The sequence below is a fragment of the Limulus polyphemus genome, unplaced genomic scaffold, assembly GCF_000517525.1.
Source record: "Limulus polyphemus unplaced genomic scaffold, Limulus_polyphemus-2.1.2 Scaffold19, whole genome shotgun sequence".
Lineage (NCBI taxonomy): Eukaryota > Metazoa > Arthropoda > Merostomata > Xiphosura > Limulidae > Limulus > Limulus polyphemus.
In genome coordinates, this window is record NW_013665629.1 from 1,018,596 (window position 1) to 1,041,441 (window position 22,846).

The 22,846-nt window shown below is 32.1% G+C and overlaps 1 protein-coding gene across 1 annotated transcript in view; it reads right to left on the reverse strand.

Moving 5' to 3' along the window:
* LOC106457838 (nephrin-like) overlaps positions 1 to 22,846 on the reverse strand; it is a 154,752-nt gene that overhangs the window by 2,822 nt on the left and 129,084 nt on the right. The window contains exons 10-20 of the mRNA XM_022384119.1: positions 22,488 to 22,624; positions 20,795 to 20,948; positions 20,179 to 20,237; positions 17,701 to 17,944; positions 15,186 to 15,485; positions 14,055 to 14,333; positions 12,485 to 12,793; positions 9,283 to 9,462; positions 8,595 to 8,734; positions 6,367 to 6,451; positions 5,190 to 5,284 (exon numbers count right to left, since the gene is read on the reverse strand). Of these exons, the coding sequence (XP_022239827.1) occupies positions 5,190 to 5,284; positions 6,367 to 6,451; positions 8,595 to 8,734; positions 9,283 to 9,462; positions 12,485 to 12,793; positions 14,055 to 14,333; positions 15,186 to 15,485; positions 17,701 to 17,944; positions 20,179 to 20,237; positions 20,795 to 20,948; positions 22,488 to 22,624 (1,982 nt within the window). The remainder of the gene's footprint in view (positions 1 to 5,189; positions 5,285 to 6,366; positions 6,452 to 8,594; positions 8,735 to 9,282; positions 9,463 to 12,484; positions 12,794 to 14,054; positions 14,334 to 15,185; positions 15,486 to 17,700; positions 17,945 to 20,178; positions 20,238 to 20,794; positions 20,949 to 22,487; positions 22,625 to 22,846) is intronic.

The following is a 22,846-nucleotide window of genomic DNA, read 5'->3' on the forward strand; positions in this document are numbered from 1 at the left end:
GGGACGGCTAGCGCAGATAGCCCTCGTGTAGCTTTGCGCGAAATTCCAAAAAAACAAACAAACAATCCTTTCTTCTACTCTATCATTTCAAAATTAGGAACGGCTAGTACAGATAGCCTTTAGGCAGCTCTGCACATATATATATCTGAAACAAACCAAATCTATTAATTAGTCAAGCGTTTCACTCTGTTGTAAATGTCGTGAAGATATGTAATATCCACTTTCAAACACGTTTAAAAGGTTGAGTAACGGAAATATACTAGAATTCCAAAAGAGTTACAATGTCATTTCCCAATCGAATTCGAATAAATAATTAAGGAATATGAGAAACATTTATATAGGAAGAAGAAAAATATCGACTGATGTACATTGTGAAGACGTTGTTGATTGTGGTTAAAATCCCACAATCAAGTTATATCATCTAACACCAGTTAATATCAAACAAAATTCCAGAGAATAGAATAAATTAAATAACTTCCAGAAAAATAGAGGGGAAAGAAACTCATTTTTTCTCTCTCTCTCTCTATATATATATATATATAAAGCACAAAAATTAATTACACTAAACACTCGACGTTATACATTCATGGACATGGCCTGAAAAGGTTTACTCGTGTGTGTGCGAATGAACTATTACTACGCGCATGTAGTGGCTGCATGATGTAAGGACGGATTTACCTAGCTACCGGACCGTATTCTACTGAAGAATTAATCTGGGCTTCATCCAACACTCAAGAACCAAATCAGTAGTCAAGGGGAAGGGAAAGGCCCATGTTTACCTGATCCTCCCAGATCACATGATCAAACAACGACCAAATTAAACAAAATTATAAGACAATATACACGTAGTGTGTGAAGAGGGCACACTGACATCTTGTACATCTCAGAGAGTGCACTAGCATTATGTGGAGCAATACAATGAAAAAAAAATGGCCGCCACTATTGCAATACTACATAAACTCAGCTGAATTTTATACTCCAACAGTCACGATAAGGCTGATATAAAAAGCCGTTTCTTGAGTTATACTCACTTCCTATTTTGACCCGTGACTTTTCAACTTCGGCCCGTAAGACACTTCTACGGTCAATTACCGTCAATTAATCAATCACGTAAAATACTGTGGAAAAATATTAAGAGCTGGGTGTTGAAAACGGGTAACAGAAAGCACCCCTACCGTCACCACTCTGGCCTCTACCTGACCATTGCACAGTGCATACCATGTTTTAAGTATATAAATATTGAGTTCTTAAAGCTTATATAAAACTTTTGATAAAGTAATAACGAATACTGTAATAATATGTTATCTTATAAATACATAGTGTGAAAGTTAGGATTTTTGTGTTATTTATCACGTTTCAAAAAGCAAGTTTACAAAGCTCTCTCTTTTGAAGAATAAAATTACAGGTAAGATTTAAAAGTGAAGTGTGTGTAAATTAAATAGTCTACATTACAATTAAATGTCTTTCAAAAAGTTTAATTCTTCTAAATTGTGCACCAATTAAGAGAAAAATGAATCATAAGCTAATAGAATGCCGGGAAACTAGTTCTCAATAAAAACAAAGGAATAACGAGGAAGATAACTGCCAGCTAAAGGAATCCTTATGATATTCGATATAATAAACAAAACCTTATAATTACTGAAGACCAAGGAGGAAAAAAAAATATCGAGAAGATAAATACACACATATTAAATACGGGATTTGAATGCATTTGAAGATCGGAAAGGGATTTGAAAGCATTTTATAGTTTGTTTGTTGTTGTTGTTTTCAAATACTTTAATTCTAGATGTTTAATTCCCTTCTGTAAGCAATTGAAAATATGTTTGTTTTGTAGTAGTCCTAGTGTATAATAATAGAGATGTTTGGACTAATTTCAATTATATACAGATTAATATCTAGAAATAACTTAAGCAAGGCAAAACTTTAAAGCAGTTATGAAGCATTTCATATTTATAACATAACATAAAGTTTAGGGACAACAAGAGACCCATTGATCCATCTGCGATGTCCCATCCTCTTATATAAAATAAAACTATTAAATAAAAACCCTCAAAGCCAGCCCTTATCATTAATCTAGTTATCAAGCTTTCTCTTAAGCTCGCTTGAATTTACTGCTTCACAACATCCGAAGGCAACCAGTTCCAAAGGCCTACTATCCACTTACAAAACACTATCAATTCCCTTTACAATCTTAAACATTTCAACCAGATCAACTTTAACTATTTCTTTTTTCAAAACAAAATAATTTTAGTCATCTTAACCTCTCCTCGTATAACAAGTCAATGCCCTTGCAAATATAAGAATCCCAACACTGATCACAATACTCCAGATATGGCCTAACTAGTGACCTATACAATGCAATTATCACCTCTTTAAACTTGTATTAAATATTTCTGTAGATACAACCAAAAATCCTATTTGCCTTACCACTAGCAACAGCACACTGCTTCGATGGTTTAGGAGGCTGAGCAACCACTACAACAAAATCCCTTTCTTTCATAACACTGTTAAGGATATTCCCACCCGAATTATACTTATGATTCAAATTATGATAACCCACATGCATTACCTTGCATTTATTTTAATTAAAACCCATCTTCCATTTGTTCACCCAACTCACTGAATGACCTAAATCCTTTAGTAAAGTAGCAACATCCTCCTCACAACCTCCACACAAAACCTTGATTTTACTAAACTTTATTAAATGTATTTATGTTATTGATAAAACACATTTGACTTTGAAAGCAAAGAAAAATAGAACATGTATAAGAAAACCATTGCCAAATTGATAACTTATATATTTAACAACTTATTTTTATCTAACCTATACTTTATGGTAGCAAACGTCTTAAACACCTGCTATTAATATTCTGGTTTATCATTGAAGTTGTTAATTAGCGAATCTGAAATTATTTATTAAAGGACTAAGGCATTCTGTGAAAAGAGAAAAAAACAAGTTACAGCAAAAATCCACAGAGTTATAGATTTGCAGTAATAGAGTAAAATTTTCAAGTTCAAGGTTGGTTTCTGACGAAGACAATCATACATGTTTGTTAAATTGTGTACCATAATCATTTTTGCTTCGAAAAATATCATTGATTTATTGAGTTGTGTTCTTTCTTGGGAACTTACGAGAGTTGGGGAGAAAAAAAAAACACCATTAAAGCTATTTTATGAGAAACTTTATGGTGACCGTAATTGTTGTACATGGTCATATCTCATTGTTAGAGGCGAAACATTGTACAAAAGAAAATCTATTATCCCACAAATATCTGTTTCAAAATTTCATATTCAATATGGGATGCTAAATAATATAATATGGGGGTGAGGATACAAATCATGTCGCATTAAGTTATGAAGACATGTTATGTATTTCTCACCCCATTTGTCAAAATATTAATTTTCTCCAAATTATCCTTACGTATTAAGCATGTAGTCTGAATACAAAACATCGGTTAAGAGAGGAACTTATTTCCTTCCGCTCTTATTAGTCACGGTCCGAAGTCAATCAATTAGCATGTTACATGTACTTTCTGGTAAAAAAAAAATTGTTTTAAGGTCAAGCATACTAAATAGAAATCAATAGTGATCTTTTCCTTTGATAAGTAAGAATATGCTCCACAGACACAACAGAGAGTGGCCATCAGTCATGTGGGTTGTGCCTAGGGCCTGAGAAAAATAGAATTATCTTTCATGTGTAATGCCTTTTTTCAGTCTAAAAAATAATGATTTTAAAGAGAGAGAGAGAATTCAATATAATTTAAGATGCAAGATAATTGATTTGATTTAAAACACACGGAGAGCTCTGAAATAATGGTGCCACTAAGCTCACTTGCCTTTTAACTTTAATTGTAATTGCGTATTAGAAATATAGATTGTTTAACAGTGCTCAACTTAACGATGCATAAAACTCAGCCGCAATTAATAGAATTCAGATTTTTGCAACACAATACGTTTTCTTGTGAGCCTTCTTTTATTCTACGGTTCCCACGCAATTACTCGACGGGAAATCAGTGAACCTGAGAATACCACAACATGGATATATATATATCGGTTGGAGATCAAAGTGTGACTAGAACACACAAGAGGAAAAAAGAAAATTGTAACTGCTTTTTTTTTTTGTTGTTGTTGTTTTTTTTGTATTAGCTTAAAGCCACTCAAAGCCTATCCCTAATTACGAACTGTAAGACTGGAGAGAAGACAGCTAGTCAACAACGCCTAACGCCAACTCTAACTGAAAAACGAGTTTGCAAAGTAGATTTGAACGTGAAGTATTTTCTTGTTCAATAATGCATGACATGCTTCTTCAGAGTGCTAGTAAACTCTGTGTATAGTAATACGAAAGACAGAATATTTATTATGTATAAGATGTTTAAATGGAATATACTCAAACTTGGAATAATTTTATTACAAGAAGTAAATAAGTTATAATTTGGTGTGATGTATCTCTATAGTAAAAAGTGATAAAATAAACTCATTGCAGCAAAATTATAATTAATTATTATTGCTTACATCCACTTGAATATATACTCAACTTTATGCAGTTATTACTCTTTGATAGTTTAGAATACGAAAAATACCAATTTAAGAACACTTACAGATTTTTGTTTGTAGAAAAAGTGAGCTATGGTCAGATTTAATCTGAAAAACTTGTAGTCAGCACATTTTACGTATTCAGAACAGATTCACCATTCAAGCATCAAAGAGGCATTTAAATTCGTTGACTGATTCAACTTTCAGATTTAGAATGAATATGAACTCCAGGTTGAAAGCTGCCAAGCATATATTAATGAATACCTTGAGAAAAATGACTGAATCGGCTAGCGGGGTAAGGCTGCTAAAGATTAAAGAAAAAATTATGATAAGGTTAAAACGCCGAATGCCGGTGGAGTATCGGAATGAATAAACTAGGAGAAATGCGGAAAATAATATCTGCGCTTTACGTGATTTTTATCACAAATTTTAGGCCAATTGGTTTCTGAAATGTCACGGTACCTTAAGAAAAACAGAATTAAAAAAACGCAGATAAAATGGTTTCTTATTAAGTTCAATGTGAAAGGTTAAAATGTTTTGTTTATATTCTGTTATCCTATTATCTAAATTTTTAATTTAAAGAATAACTACCTAATTTTCTCCATCTGAAAAGACACAGTTTTAAAGTGTAAAGTTTTGTTATGATCAATACTTACCTTACAGGCATATGTATATTGCTTCAAGATATCAGGACATCGATTGTTTTCATGCAAACTTTCGCTACTGCTCAGTTTCCTTATTTGATCGATACCTTTTATAAAAAAAAACAAAACAAGGTTATTGTCTGTTTGTTACATTAAAGACAATGTTGGTACTAAACTTTGATACCTTACTAATAAATGTACGATTTGAAATCTGAGAAATATAATATTTGTTTCTTTTCTTAAGTTAATATTTTAAGCATATAAACTGTACATCGACAAGTAGACTCACATGTACATTTACTGTTATGCATTGGACTAAGTATCTGAACATCTTGACTTATAACTTTCTCAGCTTTTACCGAATAACTCAAAGAAGTTCACATACTTCAAGAAATAACAGGTTATATACATAAAAGTAATGAAATTTCACCTCTGATTAATCTCACACCGCGTCTTATCTTTGACCTCTGGTTAGTATCACAGCGCGTTTTATCTTTGTTTGCACGATTTCTTAGAATTGTAATACCTTCTTGAACTTGTGTTATAAAAGATAACTGTATGCTAATTCACTTAAGCCTCAAAATATTTCAGTTCCAAGACAGTAAACAAACTATATATTGATTGTTGATACACTAAAACTTTCGAATTCTGTAAACTTTTTAAACAGATTTAATAAAACTGTATTACTGTTCGTACTTAGAGGTAAGTCATACTTATAATATCTAAATACAAAGAGCTATTACCAAATATATATCAAATAACGGAACAGAACATTCAGTAACAAACAAGGTACAAAACATAGTGACTACAAAGCACGTTCGCAACAACGGTATGTTTGATACTTTTCACTGTGATACAGGTCAGCTTTTTCTATCTCTCTTTCTTTAACTTGTGTTCAAGCTCACCAGTATAACACACGTTGATCAGAGTGTAGATTGAACTGGACTCCCTTTAACTTAAACTTAGAGATTAAACAATTTTTAGAACACTAAATTTATTTATTATTTATTATTAATTATAAGATTCTGCGTAGACATAGTTAAAATTTTATACAAAAAATCCTTCATAAAAATACAACATATAAAGAAATCTCCATATTTCTTGATTTCTGTTTTTGTAAAAAGCAACCAAGCTCGAAATTAATCTGTATGTACAGTGATCTGTAAAGAGTAGTTGGTTGATAACTCACCCCAGTTTTCAAGGTGAGCAATACGATGTACCTGAGTTTCTTCACTTTTGGAACAATTCCTCCACGAACCTTCATGGTCTAAAAACTATCAAATCATAGTACACGTTAAAAAGCTGAAGTACCCAGGCGATTTTACTGATAATATATAAAGTTTAATGATTAAAAAATTATACAGCTACCCTATATGAACGTGGAGAAAGGCTTAAGTCATTATCAATGTCAGCTTAGACAATGTAGTAAGCTTCAGAAATGATGCGTTTAAAGGCTCATCCAGCATAGACGCGAGCGAATAAGTAAGAAGTATTGAGAACAAATGGGAATATCCATAACAGACGGGAGTGACATCACTTTGACAAAGTATCGCTTCGCTAAGACTGAACCTGTCTTGTCGCGCGACTCGAAAAAAACTGACCAATCAAAATACTCCGGACTATACTAATAATAACAAAAATGGTGAGTACGTAGAGCTTAGTAACAACTACGTAATGATAATAATAAAAATGGTAGATTACGTAGCGTTTAGCAACAGTAAAATAATAATAATTATTATAATACTGCACTTTAAAAATGTTAATAAACAAAAAGGAACAAAGAACAATATAAAAACATAGTTGAGAATGCAATAAGTTATATATATGTATAACAATTAAAATATTTTAATTTTGTTGAAAATATTAATTAATTAAACTATATGCTACTACTTGTGAACATCAGAGTTCTTGTTATCAAAACACGACCTGTTTTGTAATGGCACAGTCCATCTTTAGTACGTCCAATAGGAAGGCATGAGCAGGGTTATGTATTTATTTCTAGTCTTTTGGAACGTTTCCAATTCGCATCTGGTGTAACAGAGATTCGGCGCACTGCTCGCGTCCATTGTGGATGAGGCCTAAAACACAGATGCGCGTTTTAAAACATTTATAAGTATAGAGACGTATTTGGAAATGTTCTATAACCATAGACAAGTGTTTTTTTAAATATTTTGGAACCAGATGTAATTCATGAAATATAAAAAACAAACGTTTTTAACCGTTTGTTTCAAACAACGAGTAACTGTATTATGTCATGTGTGTGCATATTGAAAATCATACTAAAGCCATTGAGAAAGTTAAAAAGCATTATACAATCAGGTATTTTCACAAGTATTATGTGAGACACATTGATTATTTTCTTCACCTTTTTTTTATTATTTTCTTAAATTTTAGTTTGTTTCTTTTTGGATTAATGTATGTTAATATTTTGGAATGTGACAACAAATGTTTATCTATTCTAACATTTCTAAAAAACATGGAATGCCTTCATTTATTTTATGTTAAACATATAAATTTTAATCCTTCGGTATGTGCTTAGGATAACTACATTTACCATAAAAGCCAATTTACAATTACCTTGGCAGGTATTTCGATTTTAAACCATTGGACCCTGAGCTCGAAGAGAGCCCAGAGCAAAATGTAATCGGGGATGTTCAGAAACTTATGTCTCTCTTCAACCCGCTGAAGATCTAGAGACAACTAACTAGTAACTATACTTAATAAAGTAAATGTTACTTAATGATGATATATTAACTCAAAACTCAACGAGGAAGAGGAAAGATGATAAGCAAAAGGCAAATCAAAACCCCCAATTTTGTTGCGGAAGGAAAACAGGAGTACCCCGAGAAAAACCCACTTTCACAACCCGGACGCCAAGTTATATACGTATATATAAATAACCATCACCAGTCTTCTCTACACTTTCATCTGAAACGGAAACACTACGTGGAAAATAACCTAGTTTGAAAAGGGAATGCAATCTGAAAACTCTTTTATAAATGTTCATTGCAAGCAAAACAGAAAAAAACAACAACAACTGTAAATCAAAGTTTAAAATTCTAAATAAAATAAATGTATTTCCTCGTTTCTTGTCTAGAACTTGTATACGTATGTGCTTTATTTGTTTTACTTTAAAACAAAAGATGTATTTGTTCTTAATAAGTATAGTAATCGGAATATTCTCCAAAATCATCTGATTTAAATTTGGTGGTTTAACTTGTTACAAAATCGAATTAATGAGGTAATAGTATCTTCTGTAATGAGCTTGAACAGGCAACTCACTGTTTTTCAGTTTCTCATGCAATAAATCAAAAAATCAAATAGCAATATAGTAGAACAACTAATGCAATCCCCCTTTTTTAGAAAGAATAAAAGCGCTGTTTGTTTTTGTTTAATTACTTAGATGAAATAAAATACTTGAATGTGATCCGTTGTTCCGTGTTCCTCTGCAATTCTCTCGCATGTTCTTCCTGATAAAAAGAAAGGCTGTCCGTCTGTGTTGTTCACTGACTTGAAACTTTCTTCGTTCTGGCTCATGCGTTGAAGTTGAAGAGCAACTGGAGTAGAAAAATCAAACGTACCTGGTACTGATAACAACGTTTTTGGTATTGCATTTCTGAAGAAACCCCGTCTTTTATTATCACTTAAAAGAAATTATCCAGCGATCAGTAGAATTTTCCACTGAAAACAAAAAACTGTAGATTCATGCAATATTTTAACATTTCGTTTCGAACGTAGAAAATAACGTAATTTTACACCACACTTTTGCAAACCGTAAATAAGTCGGGTGATGATTTTAATTAAACTACTTTGTAAATAACACTCTCTCCTAGATAATAATTAACAAGCATACGAGAAACCTTCTTAAAATATTACTTAAAATGTTGAATCTTTGCAATCTGCCAACATGTGCTGTTAATTTCTGAAAGGATTATCTTTAATAGCATGATTATTTATTCTAAGGTTACATCATATAAATAAATTCTAATCCTACTAAAAAAATACGTTTTGAAGTTTCAAGTGGAAATTTTGGTAGGAAAATGAAATACTTATTTTTGTTTCTACGGATTGCCAGAACAAAAGTTTTACCATGTTTATTACTCACCCACAGCTCGTCTCCGCAAGCGCTGTCTTCGTCGAATACAGCATGTTACAATCAGTATTATCAAAACAAGCACCAAAGCCCCACAAACCGCACAAGCCATCCACACCAGTCTTGAAATGTTTGCATCTTTGTCTTGTCCACCGTTAGTCACAGCCTTTGTAGAGTCCATTGAAGGAGTTGCTGCAGAGTGTATAGCAGTGAATCTTACACTCTGATTTTCATTTACGAAACTCATTTTACGCTCATATAAAACTAGAGAACTATATCATATGAAGAAAATCTGAAGCTGCCCTCCAGTTATCTACTATATAATAGAACCCATAGATGAAACTGGGCCAGAATAACATTGGAGCTAAGCAGATTAGTTTTTAATTTAATAGCTATACTGATGCTTTATTTCTGGTTAACAAAAAATACTTTCAATAATATTTAAACATTTTTCATTACATAAAGAAAAATACTATTATCTTTCTCCCTGATTGTTTTATGGCGGTTTACATGTGTTTCCAGTGAGATCATCTGCCTTTTCTGTATTTTGCTTAAAATAATATAATTACTTGAATATCTGTACGGCTAATACACAACATCTATACATACTTCACTTGTTACAAAGGATTATATAACCGTTACTGTAAAACGATTTCAGTTATGCATCGTTATTGTAAGGTGTTTATAAAAACTTTTTACACAAAAGAAAAAAAAATCGAAACAAAACAATCATTTCCCATATGTTTGTCTTTGTTAAAAATAAACACACTCTGGCTTTGACGAAAGTGTTTATTGGAGTTATATAGAACTTGCACACTTTGTTTGGACTTCACGAAATGTGATAAATTGTTCATAAAAATTACAATCGTCAGCATAACAACTGGTAAGCAAGTAATGACCGATTTTTATACTTATACCTGCTCGTAACTGAGGTTTATTATATAAGCTCACAATGTTTCAAGGTAATTTTAAGATCCTTTTATTACGCGAAATATTTACTTGTGTGAATAGCTTTTCTGTTGTTGTTTTAAATGTGTAAAAACTAAAATCTGTCATGTAAACATCATGTACACATCATGTAAACGGCGATGTAAAAATGTTTTGAATCCATAATAGTGTTTAATAATTTGGTATTTTATTATTGCAATTATTTATTGTACATTTCAAAATGCCCTTAGGATTGCTTTATATGTTACGTTGTGTTTTTTTCTTTGAATGCATCATTTAATATATTTATACCACGTAATTCCCTATTTCGTAATATTTATGTTTGTTTGTTTTTTTGTAATTTCGTGCAAAGCTACACGAGGGCTATCTGCGCTAGCCGTCCCTAATTTAGCAGTGTAAGACTAGAGGGAAGGCAGCTAGCCAACTCTTGGGCTACTCTTTTACCAACGAATAGTGGGATTGACCGTAACATTATAACACCCCCACGGCTGAAAGGGCGAGCATGTTTGGTGGGACTGGGATTCGAACCCGCGACCCGCAGACTGCGAGTCGAGCTTCTTAACCACCTGGCCATGCCGGGCTAATATTTATGAGAATATATATTTTTTTTCTTTTGGGTGTATCAATTCAACAGAGCAAAACAAACACATGTTACATAAATCACCTATTTCATTTGACAAGAGTTGTCTTATTCTGCTGTATTCGTGATGTTAAGGCCATAATTGTTTGTAACTGAAAAATAATTTTGTATATAACACTCTACTTAAAGACTTTCAAACGCTGTAAATAAAGTCTTGGGCTAGTATTTTCAAATACTTTATAAATGTTACTCAACATGTATTACCCGTTGAAATTTGGGCGAGTTTTTAATAAGGTCATTCCACTGTAAATACAGAAAAATGCAGTTACAATATTCTAAATATTAGGTACCTCATTTTGTAATAAATTTCTTGCTTATAATGGAGTTAAGCGGAAGACTGTAATTCATTTGAAAAGTTTTCCTGACGTGACCCATCGTTGTTGTTTTGTTTTTTATCTCGCGCTTGAGGGCTGCGTTTGAATATGCTAGGAAAAACATCCATCTTCCTAAAATATGATAACTACCGTTAAAACATAAAGAGGTAATTCTCCAATTTGAGAAAATGTAAATAAATTTGGCTAAAATACTTTAGAAGAAGTTTAGTAAATTTCGTAATATTATGAAAATAATTGAAGGTTGTTTTTGAAATAGATAATCGTAACTCCTGTTCATGTTTAAAGATGAAATTAATAATTTTTTCCCCAAAATCCTTGGTTGTTTGAACGGAGATTTTTATGTTGAATGTTTTCTATATGTTTTATAAATTACACATTATGCAGTTTTTATATAGTGAGTTGCACAATGAAATAAACTGCACGAAATGGAGCAGTTGTTTCAATATCCTTTTATAGTATGTCAGATATAAATTACTGCTCAACTTCAAGATGATTCTTGCGGTTTTTGTTTACTTTTAGATTTTACTTGCCTTATTACTTTTTTTTTTGTTTATTAAAAGCTTAACATAATAAGTTAATAATCCACTTCTAGACCTAATCTCGAACACGATATCTAAGAACCATAAAATTTTTGACTTTGTAAAAAGGTTTTCTCCAATGTTTCTCCGGAGAACAGTGAATCTCTGTGAAAAGCCTGGACTCCAAGATATTACAGTTGAACTACAAATGGCATTGGAAACTCAAATATTCTGGTAGAGGTTACAAGACATATTTTAAGGAGATAGCGAAAAATAAAACTATTTAGATATCAAAGCAGGAAAGTTATTATTTTTGAAAGCTTGAGCTTAAGATTTAAAATTTCTAGAAAACCGTGTGTTTACTTATACGTTGGAAACAAGGATTTCCCTTGTTTCTTATTTTTCAAGTTCAACCAGTAAAAACACAGTTTCTAATTCAATAACTATAATCTAATAAGAGTAATAAAACTGCATTTTTCATATTTTACGTAATCTACCAAGTATACGAGTTTCTGGAAAGTATGTACAAAACATTTGCCTTCGTTACTGAATTTTCTAATGAAAAAAAAAAATGTTGCTTTTAAGTGAAGGGTTTCGAATTGAATCTCCTGTTGAGTGTTTTATACATTATTCATTCCGAAAATTATTTTGCTCTGTTGAAAGCAAATTTTGTAAATATCAGTGATCCATAAAATAAATCAAATAATAAATATAAAATAGAAACGACCCATTTTTGGGTATATCAGTTGAAACAAGGACTAATGAGTACTCACTGGACGTTACAATTTCCACAGTGGCTGAAGAATACCCTAAGTAATTCTCCGCTCGGCAAGTATAATTTCCAAAAGTCAAAGTTTGCACATTTTTGATGTGAAGAACGCTTGTCCATAAAGTATGTTCATTCTTTCGAAAATCCACCTTGTAGTTTGAGTTAGTTGGCATCCAGTTAATTATTTGAGTTCCCAGATACCAAGTAATTGTAACGTTTGGCCTAGCGTCTACTATACAGTTAATAGTAACTTCTTCATCGTTTTTGGAGGCAAATTTCGTTTGTTTCAAAGGTTGAAGGATTACTGGCCTGTCTATGGCAGTAACAAAAAAATAAAAATAGAACTTTTTATAATCAACCCTTAATATGTCGTTTTTTTGTAATTGTTTATCTATAAAATATTTTTAATTGTTCAATTAGATTAAACCTGATTTAGACGTGTGCAAACTTAACCTAAAATTAACTTTAGTTTATTTAACGACTTTTAGTTTGTTTGTGTAAATATGCACAACAGGCTATGAACTATTCAAACGCCGATTAATCTGTTTACGTTAACATGAATAGCCAAACACAACATTACTTAATAGATGTAAACTACATAATTTATTGGAATCAATTATTTCGTATGTTTTCGCAATAGCAATATTTTAATTCAAAACAGTGTTGGATAAATAAAATTCTTAGCATTTTAGAAGGACCATAATATGTATCTTGATCTAGACATTATGATAGTAATAAATAAAATATAATAATTGATTATAAAATTATTATTATTAACTAAAATTAAAATCCATGTTGTAAAGTTTGAAATATGAACAACATTGTAAATAGAACCTTTCAAAATTGTCCGGAATCGAATAGTTTTCATAAAACATTGAAGTTTAATATTTTATTTATCTCTTCATCTTCATCTGGATTCTCATCTTCATCTGGATTCGGTCCATGTTTTTGGACCAGGGAGGGTCAGGTTCAGCGTAGACCTGAGTTTTAATAATATACATCTGATTGGTTTGTTGTGGATTTCCCGCAAAGCTACCCGATGGTTATCTGCGCTAGTCGTCCCCAATTTAGAATTGATAGATTAGAGGGAAGGCAGCTAGTCAACACCGCCCACCGCCAACTTTTGGCGAATTTGACTGTCGCTTTATAACGGCTGAAAGGGCAAGCATGTTCAGTGAAGGGGCTTTGAAGCCACGACCCTCAAATTGCGAGTCGAGTGCCCTAACTACCGGGCATAAAGATCTTAAGTACTATCATACAACAAATTAATGTAAGTTTTTCTTCACGTGATTATAAAATTACTGTAACTCGATCTTTAAATTGCATTATCTTACTGTCAACCATTGTTATCACACTCACAGCTTACATTTTATCGGTAATAGACTGAGAACAAAATGTTCCAATCCAATTGTAACTAAGAAACATTATGGATCAAAATAATGTTCTTCAGTAATGTTTGGAATAACTTACAGCAGTTAATAGAAGTTAACACAATAACTAATTCGCTATCCTATTAAAAGATGTGTATGATAATTAAACAATTCTTTTGGATAATAATTGGACTTGCTACTCACACATCACAGCAACTTCCACGTTCATAATATCTCTTTGACCGATCCCATTATAAGCGTTACATTCATATATTCCCGCCATTTCTTTAGTCACTTTGAAAAGTTGCAGGAGTGATCTACCCAACACAAAAGACTTGCTAGGGAGTTTGGTTTTCGTCCCTTGTTTTTTCCATTCCACTGTTTTGTAGGTTATAGGATTTGCTTCTATCCAACATTCCAGAGTCACGTTCTCTCCTTCGTCAATCTTCCGATTCTCAGTAAGATTCAGAATAACAGCTGGATCTGAAATATATGTTCATCTAAAAAAAACATTCCATGGTTTCAGAAATATTCCAAATACTTATTTACTAACACTACTAAATACTTGCGTAAAACAAAAAGGTAGGTTTTCTAACTGTCCCGTATTTATTGCTATCATGCATCATTTAAACACTTTGTGGTCTTAAACACATACATTTCCACCAGTTGGTTGTTGTATTTCAGAATCGAAAAATTTTAGGATTAGTGGCATATTATGAAATTATTGTAAGCCAACAGACCTAGCTTTTGTAATGGACATATAAACAGGAATATGGAAAGAAAACACGGGATTTTTATCACAAGAGCTAGACCTATTGGTTTCCTGTGATACAAGAGAATTAGGCGTTTCGACTGTAACTTTTAAAGTAAAATAGTGCACATATGTATACATAACGTTTCAGCGAAACATTTGAATTTCATCGTCCAGCTCAACTGTCAAGTTTTGATATTAGACGAAAGTACTCTTTGGTAATGATTTATGAGAGACAAAAGACAAATCTAAAACGCTATTTTTATACGCCTCTGATTTGGAATTCGGAATGGACAAATCAAGAAAAATGTGAAGAAAAAACTTCTGTAGTTTACATGATTTTTATCACAAAAGCTAGGTTTAATGGTTTCCATTGTTTCACAACTTTTGATGTTTAAACTGTAATTATGTAATATATCTTCTCCTTCGAAAAGTCTCTACTTTGAATCTTGATTTCAGACATCTAGTTATTATCCTGAACGTAAGAGGGTGTATATAAAACGGTTATTTATCAATAAAAACACATATTACCATTCTACGAGTTTTAACTTAGAAATAATAATTGAACCATATTCAACTCCTACACAAAACATTGAACTCTACTGTTGCATTCGCTGATCCTTGCGTATTCTCTGCTATACAGTGGTAGCTTCCCGAATATTTCCGTGTTGTAGCTTCTAAGTAAAGCACAGGTCCTTTCGCTCTCATCATAATATGATCATTTTCTTTAGTTAGCATCTTCTCCTGGTCAGGAATTCGAACACCACCACGAATCCAGTAGTATCTGACTACGCTCGGATTACCTGTAGCTGTCATGTTGACAGTTACTGACTCCCCTTCTAAGATAGCCACATGCTTTAGCGGCTCTGCGAATTCCGGTTTGTCTGAATGAAAAAAATAAGGGAATCCATTGGACTGTTGAAGTTGTAGGCTCACTTTCGACTAGAAAGCTTATTTTCCATATCTCACTATCTCAAGCGTCAGTTTATATGTATATTTATATATCTGTTTTAAGTACTATAATTGTGGAATAAGAAAAGCCAAATGAGACCTTAAATTACCGGATTGTGCCATTAAAGACAAATAATTGTTTTTTATATTTATATACTTTTATCTTTCTAGTTTAACAACAAATGACTTGTAACTGTTTTACTAGTTACAAGTAGACATATATAATATAAACACCTCGATAAAGTAACATGGAATATAACGATACTTACAATATAATATCTTGCTACTAGGCATAGCATAATGGTGTATGGATGTGTGTTGTACTTTGTTGTTTAATCAGTTATTATCAAATAGTGTCTGTTATACTTTACGCTTTCCTGATTACGACACCTAGAGGTATACATGAATACTGTGGTTTATGATCTATGATTTTTCATTAATATATTATGTAGTGGTGAATGGTATACCTAACCCACAGCTATTGAGTAGGCCTCACAACACCTAGCGGTATACAAGAATTTTGGGGTTTATGATATATTAAAACCTAACGTACAACTACTGAGTAAACCATATAACACTTACCATTATACATAAGTAACATAAGGAGTCACGTGGTGCTGGAAAACTTCTAATGTATACTACAATTAGAAATATTCGAACGAACAGCATTCAAAGTAGTTTTCTAATGTTGTTCTAGTGAACTACTTAGTTATTGTTGTTGCTTTCTAAGTGAAAAACTACACAATACGCTATTAGTATTCTGTCCACAGCGAGGAATCGAATTTCGAATTTTTGTGTGGTAATAACTGGTTACTGTGATATTGCTTATTTTCTATTATATTTGGAAAAATGTTACTACTAACCACGTTCAGAGACTTCAGTTTTTATGCATTCTAAGCAATGATGACAAACTTTAACATTGTGGCCGTAGATTTAACGTTACATCTATAGATTTATGACTCGACAACATCGTGTTAAGGAATACATTATTCTCAAAAATGGTATATATTGATTTAGTGTTGCTTATCATAGGGTCTATCGATTTAATATTCTTTACCATCTTTTCCATGAACTTAAAATTTTGGTTTGTCACAATTTCTGATATGTAATATGTGGTGACGGGCAAGTTCATCGCCAAGAAGTGAAAACATGTGTTAGAGACATGCACATTTTATGACCTGTACAAGAAAATCTGGAATTTTTGTTTATTTAGTTAATCTCGATATATATTATAATATCGACTTGGTTTATTCTTAGGTTTCACTTTGTAGATTTATTTTTGAATAACTGTACATATTGTACTTTTATGTTTTATATATATATATATAAATATAATAAATACACATAACATATGCGCTCTACTTGGTTGTCTACAGTCCACACAATCATAAGTCCCATTAATCATTTGTGACGAAACAAGATATTGTTTCTCATACTACGGTTATGATTAAATTGCGGCTCACTAATCATCTTACTAGGTCAGTATCTGTCCTCCGCTTGGGGTGCCACGACAGGTGGCGTTCAATACAATTGTAATAATGGTAACTGCAAGTGGCAATGATTAGAACAACATACTTTAATCAACGATGGAAGGCGACAAGTCCATGTGCATGCACTACACTACAACAACGAGTAATTTGTTTGCGTTTTACTCTCTAGTCATTGAAGTATCAAAATGGAAAATCAACGTGATAATACGAGGCCCCATATTATTAGTCATGTAACAACTGCACTCGTGAGGTTGAGATAGAGAGACTTTCCTCATATCTTATATAGTTGTACACTAGAAAACTGTGGTTGTAACCTTTATTAGTTATTTTCAAGGATGTTTCGTGCAAACAACACATTCAGACAAATGATTCACTGAAATTTGCTGTACAAAATTTAATTCCTAACTCTTCACCAGTATTTTACCGAAGCGACATATTGAAGATCACGGAACGATAGTGTTCCAGAATATACAGTACTTAACAGGGAATACATTAAAAAATGAACTTTGTTTTCAACATTTTCAACACTAGTGTGGTACGTTTATTGGTTGTAAACTGATATGAATGGGATAAAACAATAAATACAATTCCATTTCATTTTAAGCACCCGTCATAAGTGGTAACAACTATTGGGCAAGAAAACAAGAAGTATACCAACACAAAACTGAAAGCCTATAGTCGTCTCGAGCAGCACTATCAGTGATACCATTGGACGCTATACACGTGAAAGTTGCGCCATCATCAAGTGACGTAGGGTGCTGTTTGAGTGAACTGGTAGTAGAATAACCTCCAAAGCTGGCATCCACAATCTCGACGTGATTGCTTAATACTTTGTGTCCCTTCTTCCACCAAATAATCTGTGCTGCTGGATTGCTGCTGTCAGTAGAACATTTTAATGTCATCTGAAGAGAAACACCAGATTACCTGTTTTTTATATGTATAGATGTTTGTTTGTTTGGAAATGTTAAACTGGTCAACTATTTAAAAACTGAGATAGAAATTATTACAAGAATCAAATAAACTGCAATGTGGTTAAATCAACCCTTCACAGTTATTTTCAATCAATTACCGGGATGTTTATCAAAACTAAGAATTAGTTTTGAAACTTAATTATTTGTTTGAAAATTCTCGATTATGAAGGTATGAATAATCTTTAAAAATTTAGTTTCAATATAGTTCTATATAATAAACTATTTGTTCTGTTTTACGTATATTTATTAAATATTGACTAAAGTTTCTGAAAAAAACTTGAAACTCAATCGTCTTTTTATTTGAGTTGACCAAAATAAAAGCATGTTTCAAGTTTCTTAATTCAGTTGCTGTTCAATAAATTATACATATATGTATATCAATACAATTATGCCTGTAAAATATACACATGTTACATAACTTAAACATATTAACTGTTACTTACAAACAATAATTCCTTTGATACAAGTGGTATCAAGAACAGAGTATTAGTTATACAGAATCATTAATTATGAGTTACTTTATTCTTATTTACTTGTTTTCTGAGTTGGAACTAGCGTAATGGTTGGCGTTCTTGGGTTGTGAATCAGAGTATTCATACTTCTTGGCTCATTGCCGCAAAAATGTGCTCCAAGCTTTGGGGTCATAAATGTATTATAAGAGTGACGGTCAATTCTACTTTACGAGTAGAGTAGGCCAAAAGATGGTGGTGGATAATGTTGACTATATATCTTTCCCCTAGTCAATATGTTCAAGTCTCATAGCGCAATTAACATTTGTTCAACTTTGCGCGAATATATGAAACACAATAAACCGAAGTTACTTGCCCTATGAAGTTTAATATTTCTATAAAGATTTTCAGCTATTAAAGCCCCCCCAGTGGCACAGCGGTGTGTCTGCGGACTTACAACGCTAGAATCCGGGTTTCGATACCCGTGGTGGGCAAAGCACAGATAGCCCATTGTGTAGCTTTGTGCTTAATTACGAACAAACAAACAAACAGCTATTAAAGGCCTGACAATGCTCGACTCACAATCTGTGGATTACGGGATTGAAACCTTTTGTCAAACATGCTCGTCCTTTCAACTTTGGGGCCGTTAATGTGACAGTCAGTTGCACTATTCGTGGATATAAAGTACCCCCAAAGTTGGTGGTGCTGACTAGCTGCTTTCCTTCTAATCTCTGACTTCAACATTGGGGACGGCTAGCGTAGATAGCCCTGGAGTAGCTTTGCGCGAAATTCAACAAATAAACACGGTTTTATCAAAATGTATTTTTCCATGGTGTTAAGAACATGTTCAATAAAACAATGTGATGTTTCCATAATAAACTAATTTACATTTTCTCTCTGTAGTGAATCGATAATATTATGAAAATGTTCAAGATACTATCAATATATTTTCATTTATTGATTTTATTCAAGGAAATACTTTTACTTCTTGTTTGTTTACTTCTAGTTAATCAAAAAGCTACACAAGGAATTATCCGTGTTCTGCCTATTCGCAAATATACCGCTTTACTTCTTGAAACAAATTAAATTTTACTGGTAGTGTTACTATTTAATATTTTATTTCTAGCTCTCTTTAAAACATTTCGCGTCTTAATTTCTTTATTATTTTGCAATTTATATATATATACAAAGCATTAAACTGTGCGCAGAAATATAAATTGCATTTTATAGCACTGCTGAGATGAAATTATTTTGTTGTAAAAACTTAAAATCTATTTCCAAGAGTTAAGATGAAAAACAAGACATTTTCCTAGACAAAAGTAACCTATACTTTCCAACTATGTATACAATTCAATTTGATAAATACTTGTTTCTAAATCTTTTTGTGTATTAATCTTTATCTTAATTATGAAATACTTTCGTAAAAAAATTAAATACTTAGGTTTTTTATAATTTGCAAAGAAGAAACTTTAAATAGGATCATTTGTTCTTATTTAAATATTACACGATGTAAATTGATTGGGCAATATACAAATAGCCAACGTCGTCTATGAATATTAACGAAGCTCTATTATGTCGGTATATTGGTTTGTTACATCAACGTCAATTCCTTATGAGCTATGATAGTATTACAAGTTATTGATATGTTCATTGATTTAAGATTTATGAAGATATAAACAGATATTTCACAACAGCGTGACAAGTTTACAAAATTACCTCTTCTCCAGCCCTGGGCTGTGTTGGTTGTACAATGATGGTAGCATTTCCAGGAGGAACTATGCACATGAAATCAGTTTCTTTAATAATGTAATATAATTATATATCATAGTAAAAAACATTTCACATAACAATCAAATAGGCGTTACTAATTTTTGATTAAGATTAAAAGACTAAATAATGCTTAATAAAGAAAAAGCAACTTTCAAAGAACCTTCGGAAAAATTATGAAATGATTTATGTTTACACTATTCTGCCTAAATATATATTAAGTATGTCTTGAGCATGTTTACACTATTCTGCCTAGATATATATTAAGTATGTCTTGAGCATGTTTACACTATTCTGCCTAGATAGATATTAAGTATGTCTTGAGCATGTTTACACTATTCTGCCTAGATAGATATTAAGTATGTCTTGAGCACTGATCTAAATTACACACTCTGGATAATATTATGGATAATATTAGGGAATCCAACAAAATAATAAATATATATATAATGTTATAGTATGATAAACAAGTGAAATGCCTTTAGTTTTGTCATCTTTGCGATCTTATTGATTCGATTCAAATATGCGCAAATTTTCTAATGCTAAAAAATGTCCTTGTACTTACATGTAACAGTAATTTGCATGGAGGCTTTAACAGGTTGAGTGGTGGCGAGGTTGCTAGCCTCACAGCGATAGATGGCACCGTTATCTTCCCGTCTTGCTTTTATTACGAGTTTACTTGAAACACCACTTCCAGTAACACGGGAAACTGTGCTTATCTAATATTGTTTTAAAATCCCATGTATATCTAATCAATCCTTTTTATCGTTTCGTAAATAAAATCAGGCTTATAACTAAGTATGCATCGTAAAAAACAACAACAAAAAACAAAACAAGAGGGATAATGAGAGTAAATCTTAAAATTCACAATTAAATATTCATTACACTTAAAGTTAGTTTACGTTTTGAGTATTGTCCGCAAGCTTAACATTCGACTCATATATTTTCATAGCTGGTGACAGTAAAGATTTTTGTATTAGTAGTCCCATTGTGTCAAGTTATTTTAGTCCGAATTATAAATAAACATAAATAAAACGAAATTAATTCACAACTAAAATCTAATATAGTGTTCTATTCCATATCTGTGAATTAAATATACATTGAAAACAAAACAAATAAACCAAAATAACACTGTGATAAGAAAAGTTCTACAGGAATACAGTCGAAAAGTTCAACTTGCTTTCAAGTTCCCATACCAAAAACGCTAAAATTATAAATTAATGTGTCTAATTAAATTGTTTGATTTATTTTTCTTAGGGGCTTACCTCCATGGTTGCTTAGCGGTAAGCCTGAGATCTAACAACACTAGAAATCTAGATTCGATATTCGTTGTGGGCTCAGCAAATATAGCCCATTGTGTTGCTTTGTGCTTATCAACAAACGAACAAAACAAAAATTATGGGTTTCCCAAACACGTATGTGAAATCCAACTCTTCAGCAATTCTTCCAACAAAATTCAAGCTAAAGTTCATGAGCATAGACACACACAAAACCAAGAAAAATGGCAAGGGATTTTACTTAAAGGTATATTATTTAAATTTCCAGTTTCATCTGAAGTCCTTGTTGGCGTATTAACATGACATGCTATAATAGAGAGCGAAAATTTTGTATTTCCTACAGAATCAATTATTTAATCTTCCATTCTACATTTTAAGTATTATACTTCAATTTATAATTAAAATGTTGTGATAGTTGTAGAAGTTGATTTCTTACTGCAAAGCTACACAGTGGGCTATCTGAACTCTGTCTACCACGGGAAATCAAATCTCGAATTTTAGAATTCTATGTTTATAAATTTAATGCTGACCCACCGGGGATCTATGTGATAGTAAAAAGATATGGATATACATTTTCCCGTGTTTTATATTTTCATTAGCGTCGTTACAAGATTTTACTGTTTAACAAGTGCCAGTTGGCTCAGTTGTAAACTTGTCGGCTTTAAACACTTATAACTGAAACACGCGGTGGCACAGCGCAGACAGCCCATTGTGCAGTTTTGTGCTTAAGAAATAACAAGAAAGGAAAGAACCTCTTTGACAAAAACATCGGTATAGACGTTTCTTTAATAATACGTTTAAAGATAATTTTCGAAGATTTGTTTTATTATATGTAAATAATTTTCTAGTTTTCGAATATGTGCATAAGGATTTGAATAATGTATAAATCACGCCCTGTACACTGAATGACTCAAGCATTTATCCGTTTAAACCGTCGTTACACTCCAATAATGTCTCATACAAGTTTAAAAACATGCACACCTGTTTCGTGCCTCGATACCACTGAAGAGAAGCGAGGGGGTTGCCTCCGAGTGAAACACAGTCAAATCTCCTGATGTTGCCTGCTTGCATGGTTAATCCTTCTGAATAGCCAACTATTGTAGGTGTTCCAGGAGGATCTACAACACCAGATATACTAATATTGAATTATTTTCTACATAACATAAAAAAATTAAAGTAGCAGGAACACTTCGCCAGTGTCAGAAAATATGTAAAAAATACATAACGTTCTCGAACATTAATTTACCTAGGAATAGCATAAACGTGCTTTTCAGAAACAAGATAACTATTTCCTATAGGCGTACCATAGCTCAAATATATTAAATCTCTCTTTAAAAATA